This window comes from Rhinolophus sinicus, linkage group LG10, assembly GCF_036562045.2.
Source record: "Rhinolophus sinicus isolate RSC01 linkage group LG10, ASM3656204v1, whole genome shotgun sequence".
In the NCBI taxonomy this organism is placed as follows: domain Eukaryota; kingdom Metazoa; phylum Chordata; class Mammalia; order Chiroptera; family Rhinolophidae; genus Rhinolophus; species Rhinolophus sinicus.
In genome coordinates, this window is record NC_133759.1 from 31,443,306 (window position 1) to 31,464,458 (window position 21,153).

General features: G+C 42.7%; 1 protein-coding gene across 8 annotated transcripts in view; it reads left to right on the forward strand.

Moving 5' to 3' along the window:
• Positions 1-21,153, forward strand: part of NEK11 (NIMA related kinase 11) — a 192,279-nt gene that overhangs the window by 116,298 nt on the left and 54,828 nt on the right. For all 8 annotated transcript variants that reach the window (XM_074312832.1, XM_019725963.2, XM_074312833.1 and 5 more), the window contains one exon: positions 10,537-10,697. In XM_074312832.1, coding sequence (XP_074168933.1) covers positions 10,537-10,697 — 161 coding nt within the window. The remainder of the gene's footprint in view (positions 1-10,536; positions 10,698-21,153) is intronic.

The window sequence follows — 21,153 nt, forward strand, 5'->3', positions numbered from 1 at the left end:
CTATTTCCATATAGAGCATGGAACTTGTTTCTGGTGTGTGTGTGTGTGTGTGTGTGTGTGTGTGTGTGTGTGTGTGTGTAGCGGGAGCCTTTGGTACACTTGATGAAATAGATGTCACTTGAAGAAAAACTTACAGCAGGACCTGCTGTCCTAGGTATTAAAAAGGCAGTGCACTGTACCTAATTCAGTCCTCCATACAGAAAGCATCATGAATATGCATTTTTTGTTTAAGGAAGTTATTTCTTTTCACAGCTTCATGTATGATGCTGGAGGCTAGGTTAATCAACATGGCTAATTTTAACCTTAGTTTTGGTGGTTTATTTGAGAAAAGGTCATGGTACTGGTACTAACCTGTAGCTTATTGTGTGGGAAAAGCATCAGAAAGATACAAAACCGAGCAGCTGCTGTACCATCACCCAAAGTCTATAGACATACTGTATTTGACGTTTAGTTCCACTTACAGTTAGTGATATGGTTAATAAAGTGAACTTGACCCCTGCTCTGTGGTGAAAATCATTGTCTACTGTGAGGCTGTGGGATGAACAGCAGGAGCGAGGCACCTGTTCAAGCTCTACTTGTAGACACTTTAAAAGAAGGCGGGGGAAGGCACCTAATGGATGAGGAGGTTCGATTTGCTAGGTCCTTTGATGTGGCTCTGGGGACCATGCAGAGGAGACCCGATGCTGGGGTGGAATCGAGTCACTGCCTCTCCCCTGCTAAGTGCAGGGCTGTGGGAGTGGGAGGGCCTCCGGGGATCTGTGTTGCCACTTCTCTTTCTCGGGTGTCGGATTGGTGGTGGTGAAGGATGTGCCAGCCAGGGGGGGATGAAGGGGCAGACAGGTGACATGAGCCACATCCCAGGACTTTAAAGAAATCTGGGGCTGAGACCCAGCAGGGCTGGCTGTATAGAGGAAGGACACTAAAATAATGCTGTCCAGTGGACTTTCTGCGACGATGGAAACGTTCTATAACCTTGTCACAGTTGATGTGGCTAGTGTGACCGAGGAAGTGAATTTGTCATTTTATTTCATTTTAATTCATCTTAATTTGAATAGCCACATACAAGTATGCTCAGTGGCTACCATGTTAGATGAAGCAATTCTGAAGAACTCTTCAAGGAAATGAAGTTGGAAAGCAAGAGTGAGTTCAGGGGGAAATGTAGAGAGTCCAGGTTACAAAAGCCGAGTTCCTGATCTGAAGGTACATGTGAGAACCATCTGGAAAGCATCAGAAAAATAAAGCTGCCTGGACCCTGCCCAGGGCCACCGAATCAGAATGCCTTTTGGTGCACACCTTTAGCTGAGATACCATATTCATTGACAGGAGGCAGATGACAGATGGACTTGGCTGCCAAGCTGAAGATTTCATACTCAATTTTATTGACGGGGTGAGGGAGCCATTGAAGGGGGAGAGTGATATGGTGAGTGCGTTAGGCAAGATTTGTGACAGCCTGTGTAACATGGGCTGGAGGCAGAAGATTAGAGGTGAGCACAACAGCTAAACATTAAAAGGTACTGGAGTATTCATTTCTCCCTCAGAGTGTGTGTGTCTCGATCTCACTAGGAGCTGTCCATTTTCTTCTTTAGACTGAATATTGGTTCAGAATATTCCTTAGCAAACATGCACCTGGAAGCCTCCAGCCCCACCAAATTATGGTGATTGAAAATTCCAGTCATTTCCCAGGGACCCTGAAGGGGGCTCTTTGTAATGAAATAAAGATGCAGCAGCCATTTTAAATAGGAAGTAATTGCCTCTCTGGTGCCTCTTGCAGGGGCCATGGTACCCATAAAGGGGGTGACTCACCTTGGGAAGTACTGATCGCTGTTCTCAGAGCTCGCCCTGCCCCTTCTGTGACTTCTGAGTTCCAAAGAGCAGTCTTGATGGCTGCCGAAGGGAATTAGGACACTAGGAGAACTGCTTTCCAGGCCCAATTGATGACTCACCGCACAACTCTTATAAACCATTTCATGGTTCACAGTAGGGGAGAGATGGCTTTTAAAAATTGAAAAGTAAAAGTAAAATCCAATGTATGTCGAAGTTTAGAAATTAACAAAATGCCTTTTCTAAAACAGAAAAGTTTCAGAATCAGTTTTTTTCCTTTAATAATGCAGGGGAAGATATGTCCAGGGGACAGAGACTGAGTAACTTTATTAGCTCTTGGGAGAATAGGAAGCTGGGGTTTCAGGAATGACGTTGATCTACTTGGTGGAGTTCAGCTGTCTCCCTGAAGGACAGGTTGCCTCTTCCCCAAGAGTGTTTTCTCTAGTTCTGCTGCTGGCCCTTAACATATAAATGCTGCTTTTACATCTCAATAATGATGTAACCTGGCCATCAGCTTGTACCTCTCTGTCTGCAGGAGATTCCAGAGGCTTTGCTCAAACTGCAGCTTATCTAGAGTTTTCTTCATAACTGCTGCAACAGGCTTCCCTTTCCCTCTACATCATACACCCAGGCTGGTGGCCTCCATTTGACACTTGCTGGTTCAGGAAGCAAACCGAGCTTTTTCACTAAGCCAAGTGTTTGATGAGTTTAGCCTCTCATAGAGTACGAGAACTTCCACCCTCTCGCTGGCTCTTACCCCTTCCACTCTCCTTCCCTACACCTTTTCTAGAGTAAGGCCAAGCCCTGCTCTTATCTCTGGCATCAGGGATCATATTTTCTTCCCCCAAACTCTTGTCAGGTATATTTCTAAATACTTAGAGTTGGTAGGAGAACTATTAAGAAAACTAACAGTTTCTACCTGCTAAAGTACTGATAATGGTCATTTTTAAAAAGATTTTTATTAAAATATAGCTAACATACAATATTATATTAGCTTCAGGTGTACACCATAGTTATTCAACATTTATATACCTAAATAATTGATCACCATGGTACATCCAGCAACCATCTGATACAATATTATTGACTATTCCCTATGCTGTACATAACATCCCCATGATTTATTTGTTTTATACCTGGAAATTTGAATCTCTTTTTATCACTTTGCCTTTACCCCCTTGTTAAATTTTTCAATTACAGTTGACAATCAATACTATTTTATATTAATTTCAGGTGTACAGCATCGTGGTTAGACATCTATATAATTTAAGATGTGATCCCCATGACTTGTCTAGTACCCATCTGGCACTACACATAGTTATTACCATATTCCCTATGTGTTACTATACATCTCCATGACTATTTTGAAACTACCAATATATATTTCTTAATCCCTTTCCCTTTTTCATCCACACCCAACAACCCTCCTATCTGGCAACCATCAATATGTTCTCTGTATCCATGAGTTTGTTTCTGTTTTGTTTGTTTATTTTGTTCTTTAGATTCCACATATAAGTGAAATCACATTACATCTGTCTTTTTCTGTCTTACACTCTACTCAGCACAGTACCCTCCAGGTCCATCCATGATACCGCAGGTGGCAAGAACCCATTCCATTCCCTGGCCAAGCAATATTCCACAGTATATATATACATATACATATATATATATATATATATATATATATATATATATATATATATATATATATATATATATATATATCACCTCCTCTTCATCCATTCTTCTATTGACGAACACCCAGGTTGCCTCCACATCTTGGCCATTGTAAACAATGCTGCAGCGAACATATGGATGCATACATTTCTTCAAAGTAGCACTTGGTTTTCTTCAGATAAATACCCAAAGTGAGATTACTGGGTTCTTCTTTGTGTCTTGTTCTAGCCTTGGTTTTAAAGTCTATTTTGTCTGGTATAAAGATTACTATACCAGCTTTTTTTTTAATTTCTATTTTTATGAAATATCTTTTCCCCATCCCTTTACTTTCAGTCTGTGTGTTTGTTTCAATCTGAAGTGAGTCTCTTATAGGCAGCATTTTTTTATCCATTTAGCCATGCTATCATTTGATTGGAGCATTTAATCCATTTACATTGAAAGTAATTGTTGATAGATATGTAGTTATTGCCATTTTATTATTCGTATTTTTATCTTTTTTATTTTTTTCATTTTAAAGAAGTCCCTCTAAGATTCTTTGTAATACTGGTTTGGTGGTGATAAACTCCATTGGCTTTTTCTTGTCTGGGAAGCTTTTCAGCTGTCCTTTGAGTCTAACTGATTGCTTTGCTGGCTATAGTAATCTTGGTTGTAGGTCCTGGCTTTTCATCACTTTGAATATTTCATCCAATCCCTTCTGGCCTACAAAGTTTCTGTTGAGAAATCAGCTGCCAGTCTTATGGGAGCTCCCTTATAGATAACTAACTGCTTTTCTCTTACTGTTTTTAACCGTTAGCATTTTAATTATGATGTGTCTTGGTGTGAGCCTCTTTGGGTTCATCTTGTTTGGGACTGGCTGGCTTCCTGGGTTTGTATGTCTATTTCCTTCACCAGGTTAGGGAAGTTTTCCATGATTATTTTTCAAATAAATTTTCAATTTCTTGCACTCGCTGTTCTCCTTCTGGTACCCCTATGATGCAAATGTTTGTATGCTTGATGTTGTCCCAGAAGCCCTTTAAACTTTCCTCATTTTTTTGGATTCTTTTTACCTTTTTGCTGCTCTGTTTGGGTGTTTTCTGCTACCTTACCTCCTAAATCACTGACTTGATCCTCTGCTTCATCTAATCTGTTGATTTTCTCTAATGTATTCTTCATTTCAGTTACTGTGTTTCCCCAAAAATAAGACCAGGTCTTATATTAATGTTTGCTCCAAAAGACGCATTATGGCTTATCTTCAGGAGATGTCATCCTGAAAAATCATACTAGGGCTTATTTTCTGGTTAGGTCACATTTTGGGGAAACATGGTATTGTATTCTTTATTTCTGACTGTTGTTTTTTTAATGGTTTCTATTGCCGTTTTTATGTTTCCTATCTCTTTGTTGAAATTCTCCCTCAGATCATTGAGCATCCTTATAACCAGTGTTTTGAACTCTGCATCTGGTAGATTACTTGTCTCCATTTTGTTTAGTTCTTTTTCTGGAGCTTTGTTCTGTTCTTTTATTTGGGACATGTTTCTTTGTCTCCCCATTTTGGCTGCCTCCCTCTGTTTGTTTCTATGTATTGGGTAGGGATGTGGCTGTGTCTCCTGGTCTTAGTAGAGTGGCCTTATGTAGTGGGTGTCTGTGGTGCCTAGTAGTGCATTCTCCCTGGTCACCTGAGTTGGATGCTCCTGGTATGTCCCTTGTGTGTGTTGTGTGTGCCCTCACTTTAGTAGGGCTCTTGTCCCTGCCCAATGTGCCCTTTGGGCATGTTGTCCTTTGAAGCAGCCAGGTGATGCTCTAGCTCAGTCTGAAGCTGGCCACCAGGAGTGCCAGCCCTGGGTCCTGATACACGTCAAATTCAGTAGCAGCCTGTGCCCTGTCTGGGCCACGTGGCATGAGCCTCAAAGCAATCTGCAGATGGCTCTGACCTGTGCTGGGCTTGTAGGTGTCTGGAGCGGCAAAGCCGCAAACCAAGGTCGGCTGCTGCTAGTGCTGGGCTTGGGGCTGCTCAGCAAGAGGTATGGGACATGGTGAATCCAGATGTTATTTGTTTGGGGTTTGTGAACCTTTAAGGGATTTTAGGAAAGTCCTCAACATGAGCCAAGATAGGCTGTTTGTATGAGCCTTGGTTGCTGTTTGCACATCAATGGGAGGGATTGATCCTTGGGCTGATTGGTTGTAAGGACTGGCCATGACTATGGTGGAGGAGCTATGGTGCAGGGGCTGACCCTACAGAGCAGAATTCACTTTAGCAGGGATCTGGTGCCTACCCAATGTGCCCTTTTCCAGAAAAGCCACTGGAAGTGGCTTGGGTGGGCCCAAAAGTTGGGTGGTGTGGGGTATCAGGGAATCACCAGGGTGGGAGTGAACAGCGTTGTCTAGGTCAGCTAGGAGACTCAGTTATGGTGGCCACTTACCTCTGCATGCTGGGTGTGGGGAATTTCTCATTAAACAATACACTTGTATGTCATTTTCTCCTTGAAGGTTTTATAAGATAGAGCAATATTTTCAAAGTGTATTGCCAGGTTAGCAGCATCATCAGAAATTAATCTCTGGCCCACCCAGACCTACTGAATCTGAAACACTGGATATGGAGGCCAGGAATCTATTTTAGCAAGTTTTTCAGGTGACCCTGATTACACACTCCAGTTTGAGCACATCTGAGGTAGAGGATAGTGACAGGTGGGCTGAGGCTGAATGAGGGCCCTTGACATTCAATATTCCCAGCTCCTTCAGACGATTTACCAGGATGAGTAAAGTTCAGTTTTTCTGTTTCATAAATCAAAAGTCTATCCTTTGTCCAACATCTTTCATAGTTAAGGGGAAGACTGTCATGGCTTTTAGCTATGACGTGGTTTTACTAGCAAAGATGAAAAGTCCTAGCTAGTCATAAATTAGCACTAATTTAGTGGGGAAAAGATAGGAGTCAGGTAATTTGCATTCTAGTCTAGTGTCTACCATGCATGTAGCTATGTGACCTTTGGTTGGTTCTGTCTGAGCCTCACTTTCATTATCAGAAAAAGGAAATAAAAATGTTGTCCTGGTCTAACTTAAATAATTGTTGCAATGATCAAACGGAATAATGAATATGAATGTGCTTTTATAAACAGTAAAGTACTGTAACTTGGACTATACTCATAGCTTTGATCTTCCCTATCAGTAAAATGGGACTAGTCCCCTATAACTCCACAGAAATTGTGAGTGATTGAGATGACTGATGGCACAATTTGAGCTCTTCTAAAGTAAAGTTTATTTCTTCCTTTTTTTTTTGGTCTGTAACATACAAGGATTGGACAATGTAGTGATATTATAGTGTCTTATATATTTTATTAGCGTGCTTCTATGTAGTATATGATGGTACTTTTACTTGAACTAGTCGCATCCTACAGCAGTGATTTTCAAAGTGGGGCCTCTGGACCAGTAGCACTAGCATCCCCTGGGGACCTGTTAGGAACGCACATTTTCAGGCCTACCTCAGATCTGAATCAGCAGCTCTGGGTGGGGCCCTGCAATCTGTATTTTCACAGGCCCTGTGGGTGATCCTGGTGCTCACTTTAGCCTTAGAGGAAGGGATTTATTTGGGTCTTCATTGAAGGGTGTGATAAAGAGCACCCTTTTCCTGGAACAGGGTGATTGCTTCTCTTCTTCCCCAGCATGGATTTGCAATAACTGCGTCCAAGCTCAGGCAGCCATTGTTGGATTCCTTCATAAACCCACTCTGTCACTGCCCACCCAGCATAGTGGAGATCTGCAATGCTGCTCCAGTGTGTCTGTTACGAGGCTGATTTCAGGGTGCGAGGAAATTAAAGCTATGTATCACAGACCATTTCCCCCCAAGTGACAGATGAAATGAGCCTTAGCCTAATACGGCTTCAAATTGGGCCCATGCACAAAAAACACAGTGCCTGACAAACACTGTTTGAGCAGACTTCATTTCTTTTGATTTTTCCCTTTGAAAACAAATGCTTTTCTGAGCCGTACCAAGTTAACGGTGCTTAAGGAAAACTGGAGATGGATTCATCTCAGCCTGTTTCATGATTTAGGCATATGTGGCAGGATGGCACTTTCCCCCTGACCATTTATTTCCTTCTCCTCCTGGGAAGGGGTTCCTTGGTAAGAGAGGGAAAGGGCCTAAGACTCTGTGCACAAGGAACCATGCTGTAGAGAGAGGGGCTTAATATTTAGCGAGAAAGGTTTGTCTCTGTTGCTGAGTTGTTGTATGATCCGGCCCACTGCCTGCTTTTATAAATAAGGTTTTATTGGAACACAGCCACACTCATTTATTTGTGTGTTGTCTATGTCTACTTTCAGACCACAAACAGCTGAGCAGTTGTGACAAAACCTAAAACCTTCAAAACCTAAAATTTTTACCATCTAGCCCTTTATAGGACAAGTTTGTAGAGGTTCCCTCTGAGCTGCCTGAAGGGAACCTAGGTGGACCAGTGGACAGGAAGGAAATGGGAGGAGAACAGAGGGGTGAAGTGCCCAAGGGTCCCTCTGGAGCCCAGCAGAAGGAAGAGCACAGAGAGGAGTGGCTCCTTCTTGCCTGGGTGAGTTGGGTACTGTATGGATTTTGAGAAGTGATTCTATTTAAAATATAGGTAAAAATTTAAACTCAGTATTTACTTGAGATTGTTTAATATTTATGTTTCTTCCTGGTGTTCAGCATTACAGGCACAACTACAGAGTTTTCTGTTAAATGTTAGTAACTAACATTTATCGGGCACATACCATGTGCTTTCCATCCTTTATATGATTTAATGTTCACAACAATTCTATCAGATAGATGCTGTCATCCCATTTTACAGATGAGAAAACCGAAGTGCGGAAAGTTTAAATAATGCTTGTTTTGGAGCTGATGGTAGAGCCTTGATTTAAATGCAGGTCTTTTTTGATGTGAAAGCCAGCATGACAAACTATTGTTTTTCAAATTGGAGTGAGAAATCAGTTTAGCAAGTTGCACCTAGCATTTAAAAATAAAGTGACTACGATGCCAGACACCAGAGTGTATCCTATGTAGTACAGGTAAATCTTGCTACGTGAAACTTGTTTCAACTATAAATTTACGCGCGCGCGCACACACACACACACATTTCTGTGTACTGGGCAACAATGTAAATATATTTTTTTCTGTGTCATAGTCAAGTTTGAAAGTAGATATTCTTGCCTGAAGGTGGTGAGGGGAAGGAGGAGTAGAGAGAAAGAGGGAGCGCGAGAAGAAGAAAGTACGAATGAGTAAATGGATGAATAACTGTCAAAAACATAGAGACTGGGTGGGTGGGAAAGGAAGTGGGAGGGAGTGGGGAGAGAGAGAGAATGGAAAACTCTGAAAGAGACAGAGATTTGGGGGAAAGGGGCAGGGGAGGAAGACAGGTAGGAAGTCATATGGTTGTGGCCACCATTCCATTCAGCGAGCATATATTCCTACTTGAGGTCAAAATTGGAGACCTAAATTATTGTCCTTTTGGTAGATTTTAGTTTTCATATACTTCTCTTACTGCCATCTTGTCATTATGAACGTAAGTTGAATAAAGATGTATAAAACATGGCCCCAAATACAAATCATCTATTTCTTCTGTCGCTCAACTCAAAATCAGTGATCTGAAGGAAAACAGTCTGTGTTCGAGTTACTGAGAGAAAGTCTGAGGTTCCCAACATGTCCCTTCTTAAGGAATTGGCAAAGGCAGATTTGAATATACGAAATTTTTGTCTTTTGAGCCAACTAGTTTTGATTCCACAGTACTGCCTCTTATGCTTTGTGGGAAACCATATATGGCAAAGATTTTGAAGTATTTCATTGTCAGGGAATTCTACAGCCACTAGGATTTTACTGTCAAAGGATTCTGAAATCAGTTAATGGGAAGTCCATTTGTGCAGATGTGGAAATTAAGTTAACATATGTGTAAAGTTTTCCTATATACAGATGCTTTTATAAGAATCATATTGTCTTCATAGCTACCCTGCTAAAGTACCCTTACGTCAGTTTCACTGGAGAAATTGGAACTCAGTAAGTTCAAATCCCTTGCCCAGGTTCTCATCCAAGAGGTGACAGAATCAAACCTTGATTCTCTGAATCCAAATTCCACATTTTTCTCATTAGACAAACATTGGCAACAATGGATAAGGAACAGTGCTGTGTACTACAATTTACAAGAATGATTTTGTTTATAAGTCAGAGTATGGGGCAAAGCCTAAAATACCCAGGGTTTTAATGTGGTAGAGTATCACTATGTAATTTCCTCCTCTCTCCAGGGATATTTCTCTATTTCTAGGCTCCCATTAGCAAATTGGAATTGATATTGCTATGCTTTTTTGTGATCCATTCTTGGCCTTTCTTGATTGGAGACCGTTATAAGCCCCAGCTGTATTCTTAGTAATAATAGTACATCAAGTAACTAAGGTAGCGCCTTCCTGGCATTAGCGTAAATGGGTAGTTTCTTCCTTCCTTCCTTCGTTAAATAAATGCCCTATGGCTGTGCTAAGTAGGGCCCCAGAATGAGCTCCATCTCAAAAGCCTTCATAGCCTGTGAGAAACGAATTGTAACATTTTCTTCGGCTTGCCAAAATATCATTGCTGCATATCTTAGCCATCTTGCCTGATCTCACCACTATATTTTCTTTAAAAATTAAATTCCTGGAAGGGTGCTGATATAGTCCCACTACAAGTGCCTCTGGAGCAACTTTATGTGGGTGTGTAATAGGGTCCTGCAGCCCAGGCGTCTTATCTTGCTTTTGCTCCTAAATCCCCTCATTTGTCATGAAGATTCATGCCTACACATGTTAAAGGAGATCATTTCTTCTTGTTTCTTGGTTTTATTCTTCCATCTTCAAAATGTGATCGCAAATAGTGTCACTTCTCATTTCTTCTACTGGTTTCTATTTGCTGAGTGTTTATTACACTCAACCAGATGCTTTCGGAAGCTAAGATTCAGCTCTACACTCCATGGAGGCGTTGTCAGTGCAAACAAAATATAGGTGGGGGAAAACACGGGGGGATCCTAGCCTCATTTTAATTATAATGATTGGTGGGACATGATTTTTATAGGTTCTTTATTTCAGGGATCCCAGAAGACCCACTTACAGCTGAAGAGTATTATGCTGATGCTTTTGATTCCTGCTCTGAAGAGAGTGAGGAGGAAGCAGAAGACACAGTGTTCTCAGGACCGCAGGAAGAGCTCAAGGATGGGGACCTGCAGCCCGATGACAGAACAAACCAGCAGGTACGTTCTGCCCCCCACCAGAAGCGGTGGGGTTGTCTGAGGTACTGTACTGCTTAGGCCGTGACTTCCCAGAGAGAGTCAAGGAAGTCTTCCCACCCGAAGTGGGGGATAGGGAACTAAGTTTGTTAGAAAAGCTCCATCCATGTGGTAAGTCTTGATTTGCAAGGCCCAGGGGCAGGTAGGGCCCCTATGGGATTCTGAGAATCTGGTCTGGACCATGTTGAGTGAACGGCTGGAGTCCCCAGTCCTTATTGAGGGGCGGGGGGAGGTACACACTACATTGTACACTGAGGAGCACCCCATATACAGCTCCTGAAGAAACAATGCAAATGTCTCTTTAGCAGGGAGAAGGAGATTTTTAAAAATATATTTTTCTGCCTGGTAATCAGAATTGTGAGTCATGTCTCAGTGCACAGATTAGTTTTGGAGCTGAGGCCCAGAGATCCCGGGCTTAGGGGATGAGCTTCCTGGCCAATTTGAACCTCAGAGGGCCCATCCTTACATGCAGCACTGAGGTCTCTGAGTATATGCCCTTGCCATCGATCTCTTTAACTGTAGCAATAGGCCAAGAAACAGTCCTGGCATGTGATTTCTCTGGTGTGTGTCTGCAGGAGAGGAGAAAAGCAAGAGATGTGTGAAGAGAAAGCAGATGACTTCGGGCTATTTATGATCATATACTTCATTTTCTTCTTAGGCCATCTCCTAGTAAACTTTTCAGTCCTAAACTTCCGTAAGGTAGAGGAGCTTTTTATTAACTGGGAACCATAAAGCTAGTAACATAAAAGTCAATCAAAGAGCACCTGTGTCAGTGGAAACCTAATTCAGGAGGATTGTTTTGGAGCAGAGAGAAGGTTGTGCACAATCCGTTCTACCGTTTCTAATGAAGACTAAATAATGTATCATAATATTCAATAAATAAAACAAATAAGAAATGTTCTTGAGTTCTGTATAAGAAAAGGAAAGAGAAGGAAACTAGAATGGCATGGATACATGGGGGTTAGTAGCAAATGGGATGAGAGAAAGAGAAGGAGAAAGAGAAAAAGAAAGAGAAAGGATGAGAGAGAGATTAAGGCATAAATATATGAAGAGAAACAAATAAATAAGAAAAATACAGTCTGGCAGGGGCGCTGCTCAGGATGCCAAAATAAAAACACTTTACTTGTACCATTTCCACATTTTCCCCAATGGACTCTAGTGAACAATAGCACCTCCTACCACAAATTAAAATACAATTTCCATTTGCTTCTGTGCCACTATCTAAAACAACTGAGACAAATATGAGTATTGCTACAGAACCATCGTTCTGTGCTTGTGGTTGCCTAACAATGATATATAAAATACATACTCAATTTTTGGCCAAAGCATCAAGTGGTAAAATTTTAGCTACTAATATTATTACTTAAAAATGTTTTTAATCAAATAAAATTGGCTCAGAAAACCACAGGAATAAAATATATGGCAAACACCACCCCGGTCAACAAATAGTAGATCGTTAGCCGCTCCAGATGTCTCATCTTTGGCATACTTGTTAGAACATAGGGTTGGAAATCAAACTGCCTGCATGAGTCTAGCCTTGGTCACCTCCAGGTTGTGTGACCTTGTGCGAGTTACTAAACTTCATTGTGCTTCAGTTTTCTAATCTGTAAAATGGGAGAATAATGGTTCCTACCTCAGAGAGTAGTTTTAAGGAATAAATGAAGTAACAATGTAAAGGGCTTAGAATAGTATCCAGAATTTAATAAATAAATTATAATGAGATGTTAGTTTTTATTATGAAGTTACCCAGCCATTTTGTGGACTTTTTATGATACAGCCCAAACTCTTCAATGTTCAAGTGAGATTTTACAACTGTAGTATAAAAAATATCCCTTCTTATTTCTTAGCTGAAGATATATATATGGCAGGAATTTTGCTTTCTTGGCTGTGCATCTGTCACATGATAGATTGTGATTGATTTTAAGTAATTTATCGGGACAAGATGCTAAGTTCTCACGTACATGATGGTATTTTGTCTCACAAAACCCTGTTGTGTAGTCATTCTTATGCCCATTTACCAGATGAGGAAACTGAGTTTTCCAAGAGAAAAGTACTTCCTGTGACCATATTGCTACAGCATACGTCAGGCCCAGATTTGGCACATTCCCACACCAGTAGTTTTTCTAGTGCAGAAGGTGTAACCTCCCTAGAATGAAAATCACAATTGAGTAATTTGTATTAGAGACAGGTAATTACAACCTCATTTGTTTTTCCTAGTAATTTGATAAAATGTTGCCCTCCCTAAAAGTGTGGGTTTGCGATGAGTGTTGACCCTTCTCTGTTTAGGTTATTTGATTAGAACACACAAATTACAGTTACAGAGCTCCGTTCTGAGACCCAGCCACTGTTGGCTTTGTGAACTGGGTGAAACCTGCAGCCGTCTCTGGGGTTCCCCTCTTCTCCCCTCTCCTCAGTCTGGTCCTTGACTCCTGAGTGTGCCAGGGTCATTTAGGTGATCATCATACTCATGGTCTTTATGTGAATATTCAGATCGAAGGTGATTCCCCTTCCTTTGGATGGGCTAAACATCACGTAGTTTTTCTTTTGATGGAAGAAGAGCTTTCAAAAAGAAAAGCAACCATGGGCTTCATTGGGATTGATTGCTGAGTCCCTTGTGCCACCTGTGACAATCTTTTCAGCAGCTGTGTCTCCAAAGCACAGTTTTATTAAGCACCTAATTACTGTTGATCGTCACTTGCTTCTCTGCTGCAATAAATAGAGCACCAATAACACCGTTGTCATAGCCATTATCATACTGTTGACAGCTCTTCTCTGAAGTCCACTGTCACTGAATTGGAACCAGTCTCTTAGATCTCAGGAGAATGGAGTTTATGGCTGACATCATAACAGAGCTCTCAACAGTATGTATGGGACCTGTCTCTGAAAAGTGTTTTGTGTGCTCCAATGGACACGTCGTTGGGCTGCAGACTCGTGGGTGTTTTCGTAGACCTTCCTGTCTTTCCCTCACTGTCTCGACTGTCACTCCCTGCCCTCCGTCACTAATCAGTGTGCACTGGTAATACACATACCAGCTGGACCACAGTGAATTGACACGAGATCCCTCGGGAAAGGCTCTGTGTAATGAATGTGGCTTCTATCAATGCTTCTTATAAGGCTCTTGTTCTTGCTAACATGTGGGCTGCAGAGGCCTGTTTTGCCAGCTAGTTCTGAAGTTCTCAATATACTTTCCCCAAATCCTCCAGTAGTTTTGAAATTCTCTCTGCACGGTGAAGCGTTAGAAAAACCAGGAATGATCTTCTGCCTAGAAGGGTGCTGCAGGGACAGAGAAATGGTGACAGTGTCAGCAAGGCCTCTGATTCGCCTGAGGACCCTTAGGTCAGGTTGTCATGACAGTAGGTGCCTCTGTTACTGGAGTCATTCGTTTCACCAAATCGTAATTATACGAGATAACAGCTCACATTTCCAGAACCTTCGTTCTACGCCTAGTACTTTACATGCGATGTCAGTTGAGGTCTTCTGGGAAGCAGATGGCAAGATAGAATTACACATGAAAGAGAAATGCCTGTCAAGTAGGTGGGGAGAGCCTCAAACCTGATGCTGGTCTATGTCTTTGAGGGGAAGGAAGGAGGATTGGGTGAGCGCCTCTGCCTGGGGTGCAGTTCTGAAAAAGTCTAGCCAGGCTGCTAAAGAGCTTCAGGGCACACTGCTTGTTAGAGGAGCCCTGGCGGGGTGGGAGTGGCCTGGCTCTTGTATTCCCACCGTGCTCCCACTGGCTGGGAGCTGCCTGGGACGAGGGTGGCCTGGGCCTGAACACTGCACTGGCTACCGAAGTTGCCGCAGCTGGAGGTCATCAGCTCACTACACACCTTGCAGCAGGCTTGCCCTTGAAGAGATATGTAAGTGGCACAGCTCCGTGGCTGCACAGACACGTTATTTCATTTCATTCTTGCAACAACTTTTTGATGTCTGTATTCTAGTTGAGCAGCATCAAACTAGAATTTCACTGGCTGGAATTCAAGGTGAGGGTAGGAGAAAGGAAGAGATCATGAGGTAGGGATTTCAGGCAATTCTGCCCCTGACATTTCCATCAAGAAGTTAATGCCCGGAGTGAAAGTGAGCTGAGAGCTATAAATCCAGAGCCAACCCTGCCCGCCCCCCACCCCACTGCCCCACCCACTGCATCTCAGTTCTTGCCTGTCTCTCAGATTGTGAACCTCTTATTGCTTTGAACTGTTGCCCTAAACTTACAGGATTTGAAGATGCATGTTTTTCATACAACGCAGTCTAAATGTAAGTCAGCTACTTCATTTGGTGCTCTAAAAAGAAACAGCAGTGGAGAATATTGGTTTCTGATTATTGCATTAAGCACTGACGTTAAAGCCCAGGTCCATTGAAAGATGAGACTGCTGTGATATTCTAGCTTTGCTCCATAGGAAACTGGGGCCTAGCGAGGTGAAGTAGCTTCTCCAAGAGCTAGACCATCTGATTTTCCCTGCAGCCACTCCTTGATGCAGTCTTCTCCCCGTCCGTCCAACTGAGTAGACACACGGCGGGAGGGACCAGCCTGAGTGACCACTGCGTTGTCTGGTCCTCTGCTGAGACCTGTTTTACTGAGTAGAATGACTGAGATACGTAGAAGGCCACGTGTATACCACTTCTAGGAAAAGTGTTGTTACGAAAATTAAAACAAAAAAGAGCCTGCCTCTCACATCTGTTATGGGATGCAGATTTCTCTCCTCCTGCTGTGTTTTTATAGAAGGTGCCAGAACTTTTGACTCCAAATAGCAGGGCTGATTCACCTGCTCTTTATAACATATGACCTAATTAATTTAACTTCATACGTGGGAGGATACACTTTCTGTCTTGAACTGAAATTAGAGGACATAAGTTTTACCGTATTTCCCTGAAAATAAGACCTAGCCGGACCACCAGCTCTAATGCGTCTTTTGGAGCAAAAATTAATATAAGACCCAGTATTATATTATATTATATTAGAACTGGTATTATATTATATTATATTATATTATATTATATTATATTATATAAGACCCAGTATTATATTATATTATATTATATTATATTATATTATAACTGGTCTTATATTATATAAGACCCGGTCTTAGAATAAAATAAGACCAGGTCTTATTTTATAGTTAATTAAGTTAAATTAATTAGGTCTTATATATATTATATTATATTATATTATATTATATTATATTATATTATATTATTATACCCAGTATTATACTTTACTGAATTATATTATATTATATGTTAGACCCAGTCTTAAAGTAAAATAAGACTGAGTCTTATAGTAAAATAAGACTGGGTCTTATATTAAGTTTTGCTCCAAAAGACACATTAGAGCTGATGGTCCAGCTGGGTCTTCTTTTTGGGGACACACAGACGCAGCCAGCCTTGCTGCAGTGTTAATGCCCACTACCGGTGGGCTGATGGGCCTTCCGTAGACCCAGTGCATGTTACTCAAAGGTGTGACTTTGATGTGACAGTTTCCACACCCATGGAAACCATTTTAGCCCTTATTTTGTCATGGTTGTGCCCCCTTCCCACTCTACCATTTCTTGTCCGGGGTAAAGTATAGCCCATTGTTGGTCAGACAGACCCCAGCAAAACCTTGCTGTGGCATAGCCCAGTGGGCTCTGTATAAAGCCACAGCCCCTAAATCTTTTAAATGGAATCCACTGTTGGGTTTAAGATAACCCCTACACTGTTTGCCCATCACAAAAGCATGGAAGGGAAAGAGGGAAGGCGATAGAGTTGGTAACAACAGAGCAAAACGGAGCAGCAGTGTAAAGAGTGCGTGCATTCTTTTCAGTGTGGGGGGTGGGAGGTCAGCAGCCTCCACTGCATTCCCATTGGTGGGTGAGCAGAGGGCCACAGGCGCATGGGGCAGTGTGGGGACAAGGGCCTGCTGTGCTGCTCCTGGAGGCTTATGCTGACTTTTACAGAGCTCATTAGACTAGATGGAAAGATACCTTTGGGGCTTTGCTCTTCAGCAGCCCCCCTCCACCACGACTGCCAACACCAACTCGTCTGCCCAGCTATCATCAGAGCTGAGGTGCCCTGACCATTCAGGGCACAAATGAACCTGCCAAAAAAATATGAAAATCCTCCTAAACAGCCCTTGCCATCGAAGGCCCACCCCGCTATTTTGCGATTCATTTACATGGAGAAATTTAATTTTCTGAGTATTTTATTCACCTGGAAAGAGAAAGTGAATGCCATTTCATGGTGTCTAGTCTAGGAGGAATGGCGTGTGACATATTTGGAGCCTTGTGGGAGGTGCTGTGCGTCCTACATAACTTGCCGATTTGGAAGCCCATGGGTTCACATTATACAGAGAAAACAGGACTTGTGGTTAGTAAAACGGAGCCACCCTGCAGCATGCTATGTACATGCAATGCTAAGCCCTTTACAGCACATCCCATTTTCTACTCACAAGCACTTTATGGGGTTAACATTTTCCATCCCAGGTACTGATGAGAAAACGGTAAAGCATAGAGAATAACTGTTTCAACCTGGGTCACCCTGTCCATTGATGGAGTGAGGACTCAAACCAGCAAATACTCGTGTAGTAGACATTTTGGGTAAGTAGAGGACGAAAGGTAGATGTTAGTAAAGCAAAAGAAAAGGAGTTGCTTGGGACCTAAGGGACAGCTCCAAAATGTGTGAAAATGGAACATAATCTGATGGTTTCAGATCACATTTAAAACATAGGGCCAAGTCTTCCACTTGGGAAACCTATGGGATTTAAATAGGAAAAAGATAGAACTGAAGGCAAAAATAGTAATCTGCAATAAAGTGTGGATATCATGAGGGTTACCATTTGGAACACGAGCATTCTTTCTCCTTTTGTTCCAGGAAACCTTCCTTAAATTGCAGGGCTGTCTGCCCTAGTCTATTGGACATGTGATGTGTAAAGAGATAGGTAGTTAATCAAGAGCGAGTGAGCTATTGGGAGGCAGGGGATTGATTGGAGGCAGGTTCCCATCCGCGCTGCTGGAACGCTGGAAACCGATTGCAGCAAAGGGATGACCAGCCTCACCAGCTGAAAAATCCACTGCCCATGTTGCTGGGTAGGCGTCGTGAGGCCACCCGATCCCCTCTGCTTTCCTTTTGCTTCTCTTCATAGTTCACATTTCCAAACTCTGTAATCCAAAATGTCTTAAGCGTTCTGTACTGGATAGCTATGAGTGTCTATGAAACCCTAAAGCAACCCCACAGATACTGACTTGCTGTGAACCTGGGCATTAATACGAGACAGCTGCAGTTAGAAGGTTTTCATCATGCAGAGTAAACAAGGCATTCGCAGTGACATGTGGACACACTGACAGTCACGTTTCAGCGATTCTGTATTCAGTGACAGAGGTGTTTAGTGTTATGGGAGCCAGGGGGCTTGTTCACAGTTTGAGTTTTACAGATGTGGTTTTCTGTTCCCATCACTACACACGCTTTAAGGCCCTCTGCCTTGGCAGTAGGTGACCATCGGCAATGAGATAGGAGTTAAGATGTCACCTCCCTGATTTCACGGCAGCCTCCACAGAGGTGCCACCGGCTCTGTCCTAGGGCTTTGTGCAAAACGGCGTCCTGTGTCGCCCCATGAATTATGAATGCAGATCAGCAAGGGCTTGGCTTCTGATGAGGTCAAACCACGACGTGAAGGCTTCAGCTGAGCATGTAGAAAAAGGATAAGGTCACCTTGGTGTTTTGGTTTCTGTAATTTAGTGACATTTTTTCAGGGCTGTTTGTGGATATGGTTTGAAGGAGAATGGAATAGCTCAGTAAAGCAACTCTCAGAAAAGAAAAGTGGATGGGTTGTTTAGATCATTTATACATCACGTATTTGAATGTTATAGGCACTGAATTTATGGTAGTGAACAAACCGACACAGTCCTGCCTTCATATAGGCATCTCACACAGTCTCACGTATTTAAATAGTATCCAGACTGTCAACTCCCAAATACATGTCTTCCATTCCTCAGCTCTATCTCTCAGAAGTCTAGATTTGCATATCCAGTCTGTCCACGAGTGGGGTTAGAAGTCATGTGGACTTCTACTAAACATCCTGAACTAAGCACGTCCAAAAATGAAATAACATACCCCGAACCCCAGTCCAAATCAGCTCCTCCTGAGTCAGCCTTGACTTATATCCTTTCACTCGCGTTCCACATCCAATCCATGAGTAAAACTTATTAGCTCAACCTTCAAAGTGTGTTTCGAATATGGTCACTACTTAGCACCTCTACTCCTGCAGCCAGAGCCACTGTCACCTCCCCAGTGGATTATTGTAATAGTTTCTAACTCGCCTTGCAGTGATTCCCCATCTCCCTCAAACTAAAGGGCACAGTCTGTACAGTGGCCTTCCATTATCACTGACGGAAGCGTTCCGTCACTCTAAGAATTGCCCTGGCTCACCCCTCTCCAGTCGTCTTAGCCTGCTTCCTGTTTCTGGAACACACCAGGCATGTTTCTGCCTTTAGAAGCCTGGAATACCTTCTCCTCCAGATACACACATGATGTGTTCCCTCTCTATATCCGAGTCTCTGCTTGCTTACATGTCATCTTATAGGAGAGGATTCTCACTACCTTATACAAAATAGCACTTGCTGGCCTGCGAATTCCCTCTTCTATTTCCCTGCTTTATTTTTCTCCATTTCTCCACATCACCATCTGACTTACCACTGTTTATCTGCTTATTCATTGATGGGCTGTCTCCCCCTACTAGAATGCAAGCCATTTAGGGCAGAGATTGTTTGTTTGTTTGTTTTCACTGCTGTATTCCCAGCACCTTGAATTGTGTTTAGCACAGAGCAAATACTCAGTAGATATTGTGGAATAAATGAATGAATGCCTGCAGCATACAATCTGCATACAGGTAGCCAGTAAGCCAGGAAGTGCACACTGTGTTTGTGTGTGGAGGGGGAGTGCGTGGTGACCTACTGAGAGGGGAGCCAGGGAGAGTGTCTGGAAGAGGACTTTCAGCTGTGACCTGAAGGATGGAAAAGGCCAGCCCCTCCATATAAGGAACTGGAGTTGGGAGAGGAGCATTTCAGAGAGGGGAAGACTACCTGGCGAGGCCCTGGGCATGAAAGTGCTTGGCAAGTTTGAGAAATTGCAGAGTGAGCATATTGACGATTTTGCACAGGTCAGGGCAGCGGCAGCTACAGCATGAAGGTCTTGTAGGAAGAGTGGATTTTCTTTTACGTGAAAGGCCAATCCAGTGAAGGGTAACTGAAATTAAGCCTTAACATGAGTCTACGGTGATAGAAATCAGAACCACTGTGGCTGAGAAGGGTGGGGATTGACTGGAAGAGGGCATAGGGAATTTTCAGGGATGAGAGAGGTGTTGTTTATTTTGTCGTGGGTGGGGCTGCAAGGGTAATTCCTTTTTTAAAAACTTTACTGTACACTTATGATGTGGGCCTTTCACTGTGTGCACATTTGATCTCAATAAAAGTATATCATGAACTGTGTCATTAAGAGAAGAAAAATTACAAAAACTTACAGCAGAATTGTGACATTCATAGACATACAATGATGCGTATAAGTCCTTAATCTGCAAGGCTGCCTGTGCATGACTTTTCAGCTTCAAGGAGGTCCTGGGTGTACTCAAATGAGGTCCCTCAGGAAAAAAAGGTGAGTCCAGAGGGTGAGTAGGGAAGAGGGTTCTGTATGCTTTCGTTTCACCCTGTGGGATGACTCTGAGATCAGAGGTGAGCAAGAGGTGAAAGAAATCAGTCCCTTCACACCCTCACATCTGCTGACGTGTAAGGGCCTCTTGAATGAGAGGTCGTGACTGGGGGTCTGAGTAAGAGGAAGCTTAGCTGAGCTCCTGTCTGTGGCTGGAGCTGTCATGGATGATCATGTCTCCTCTGTACATATATTTATAGAGCTCTGTCTGCTGCTGATTGTTCAGCAGACAGAAAACCGTGTCAGGCCTGGCAGCGCAGGGTGAAGGCAACCATTTCCACTCATTCTGAGCAGCTTTTAGCCACTGGAAATGTAAGACACTTTGTAGCTGTGAAACTGTCTGTCTGTGTTGACATCTGCTCAGCCTTCTCTGAGGGGCCTTTGGGAGTCAGCATAGCCCACCTGCCGGGAGAGAGTGCGGCATGTAGACAGATGGTTGAGTTTTTACCACCTCAAAGTGTGGCAACAAGAAGTAGAACCCTCTGGGAGGCTCTTGACAATGTCTAAAGATAGATGTACAACCGCTAAGACGCTGTTTGGTGGCCGAACTGAGCCCTCATCCCAAACTAAGGTCTTATGGCAGCTCGTTACCATTCATTCATTCATTCATTCATTCATTCATCCACAACTCATTCCTCAAGGGACACATTATTGTATACTGGTTTCCATTTTTACTGATATCATTGCTAGATCTCTTTATCCATATATTCAGCTTCCAAGAAAGCTGCATGAATTGTTTTCATTTCAT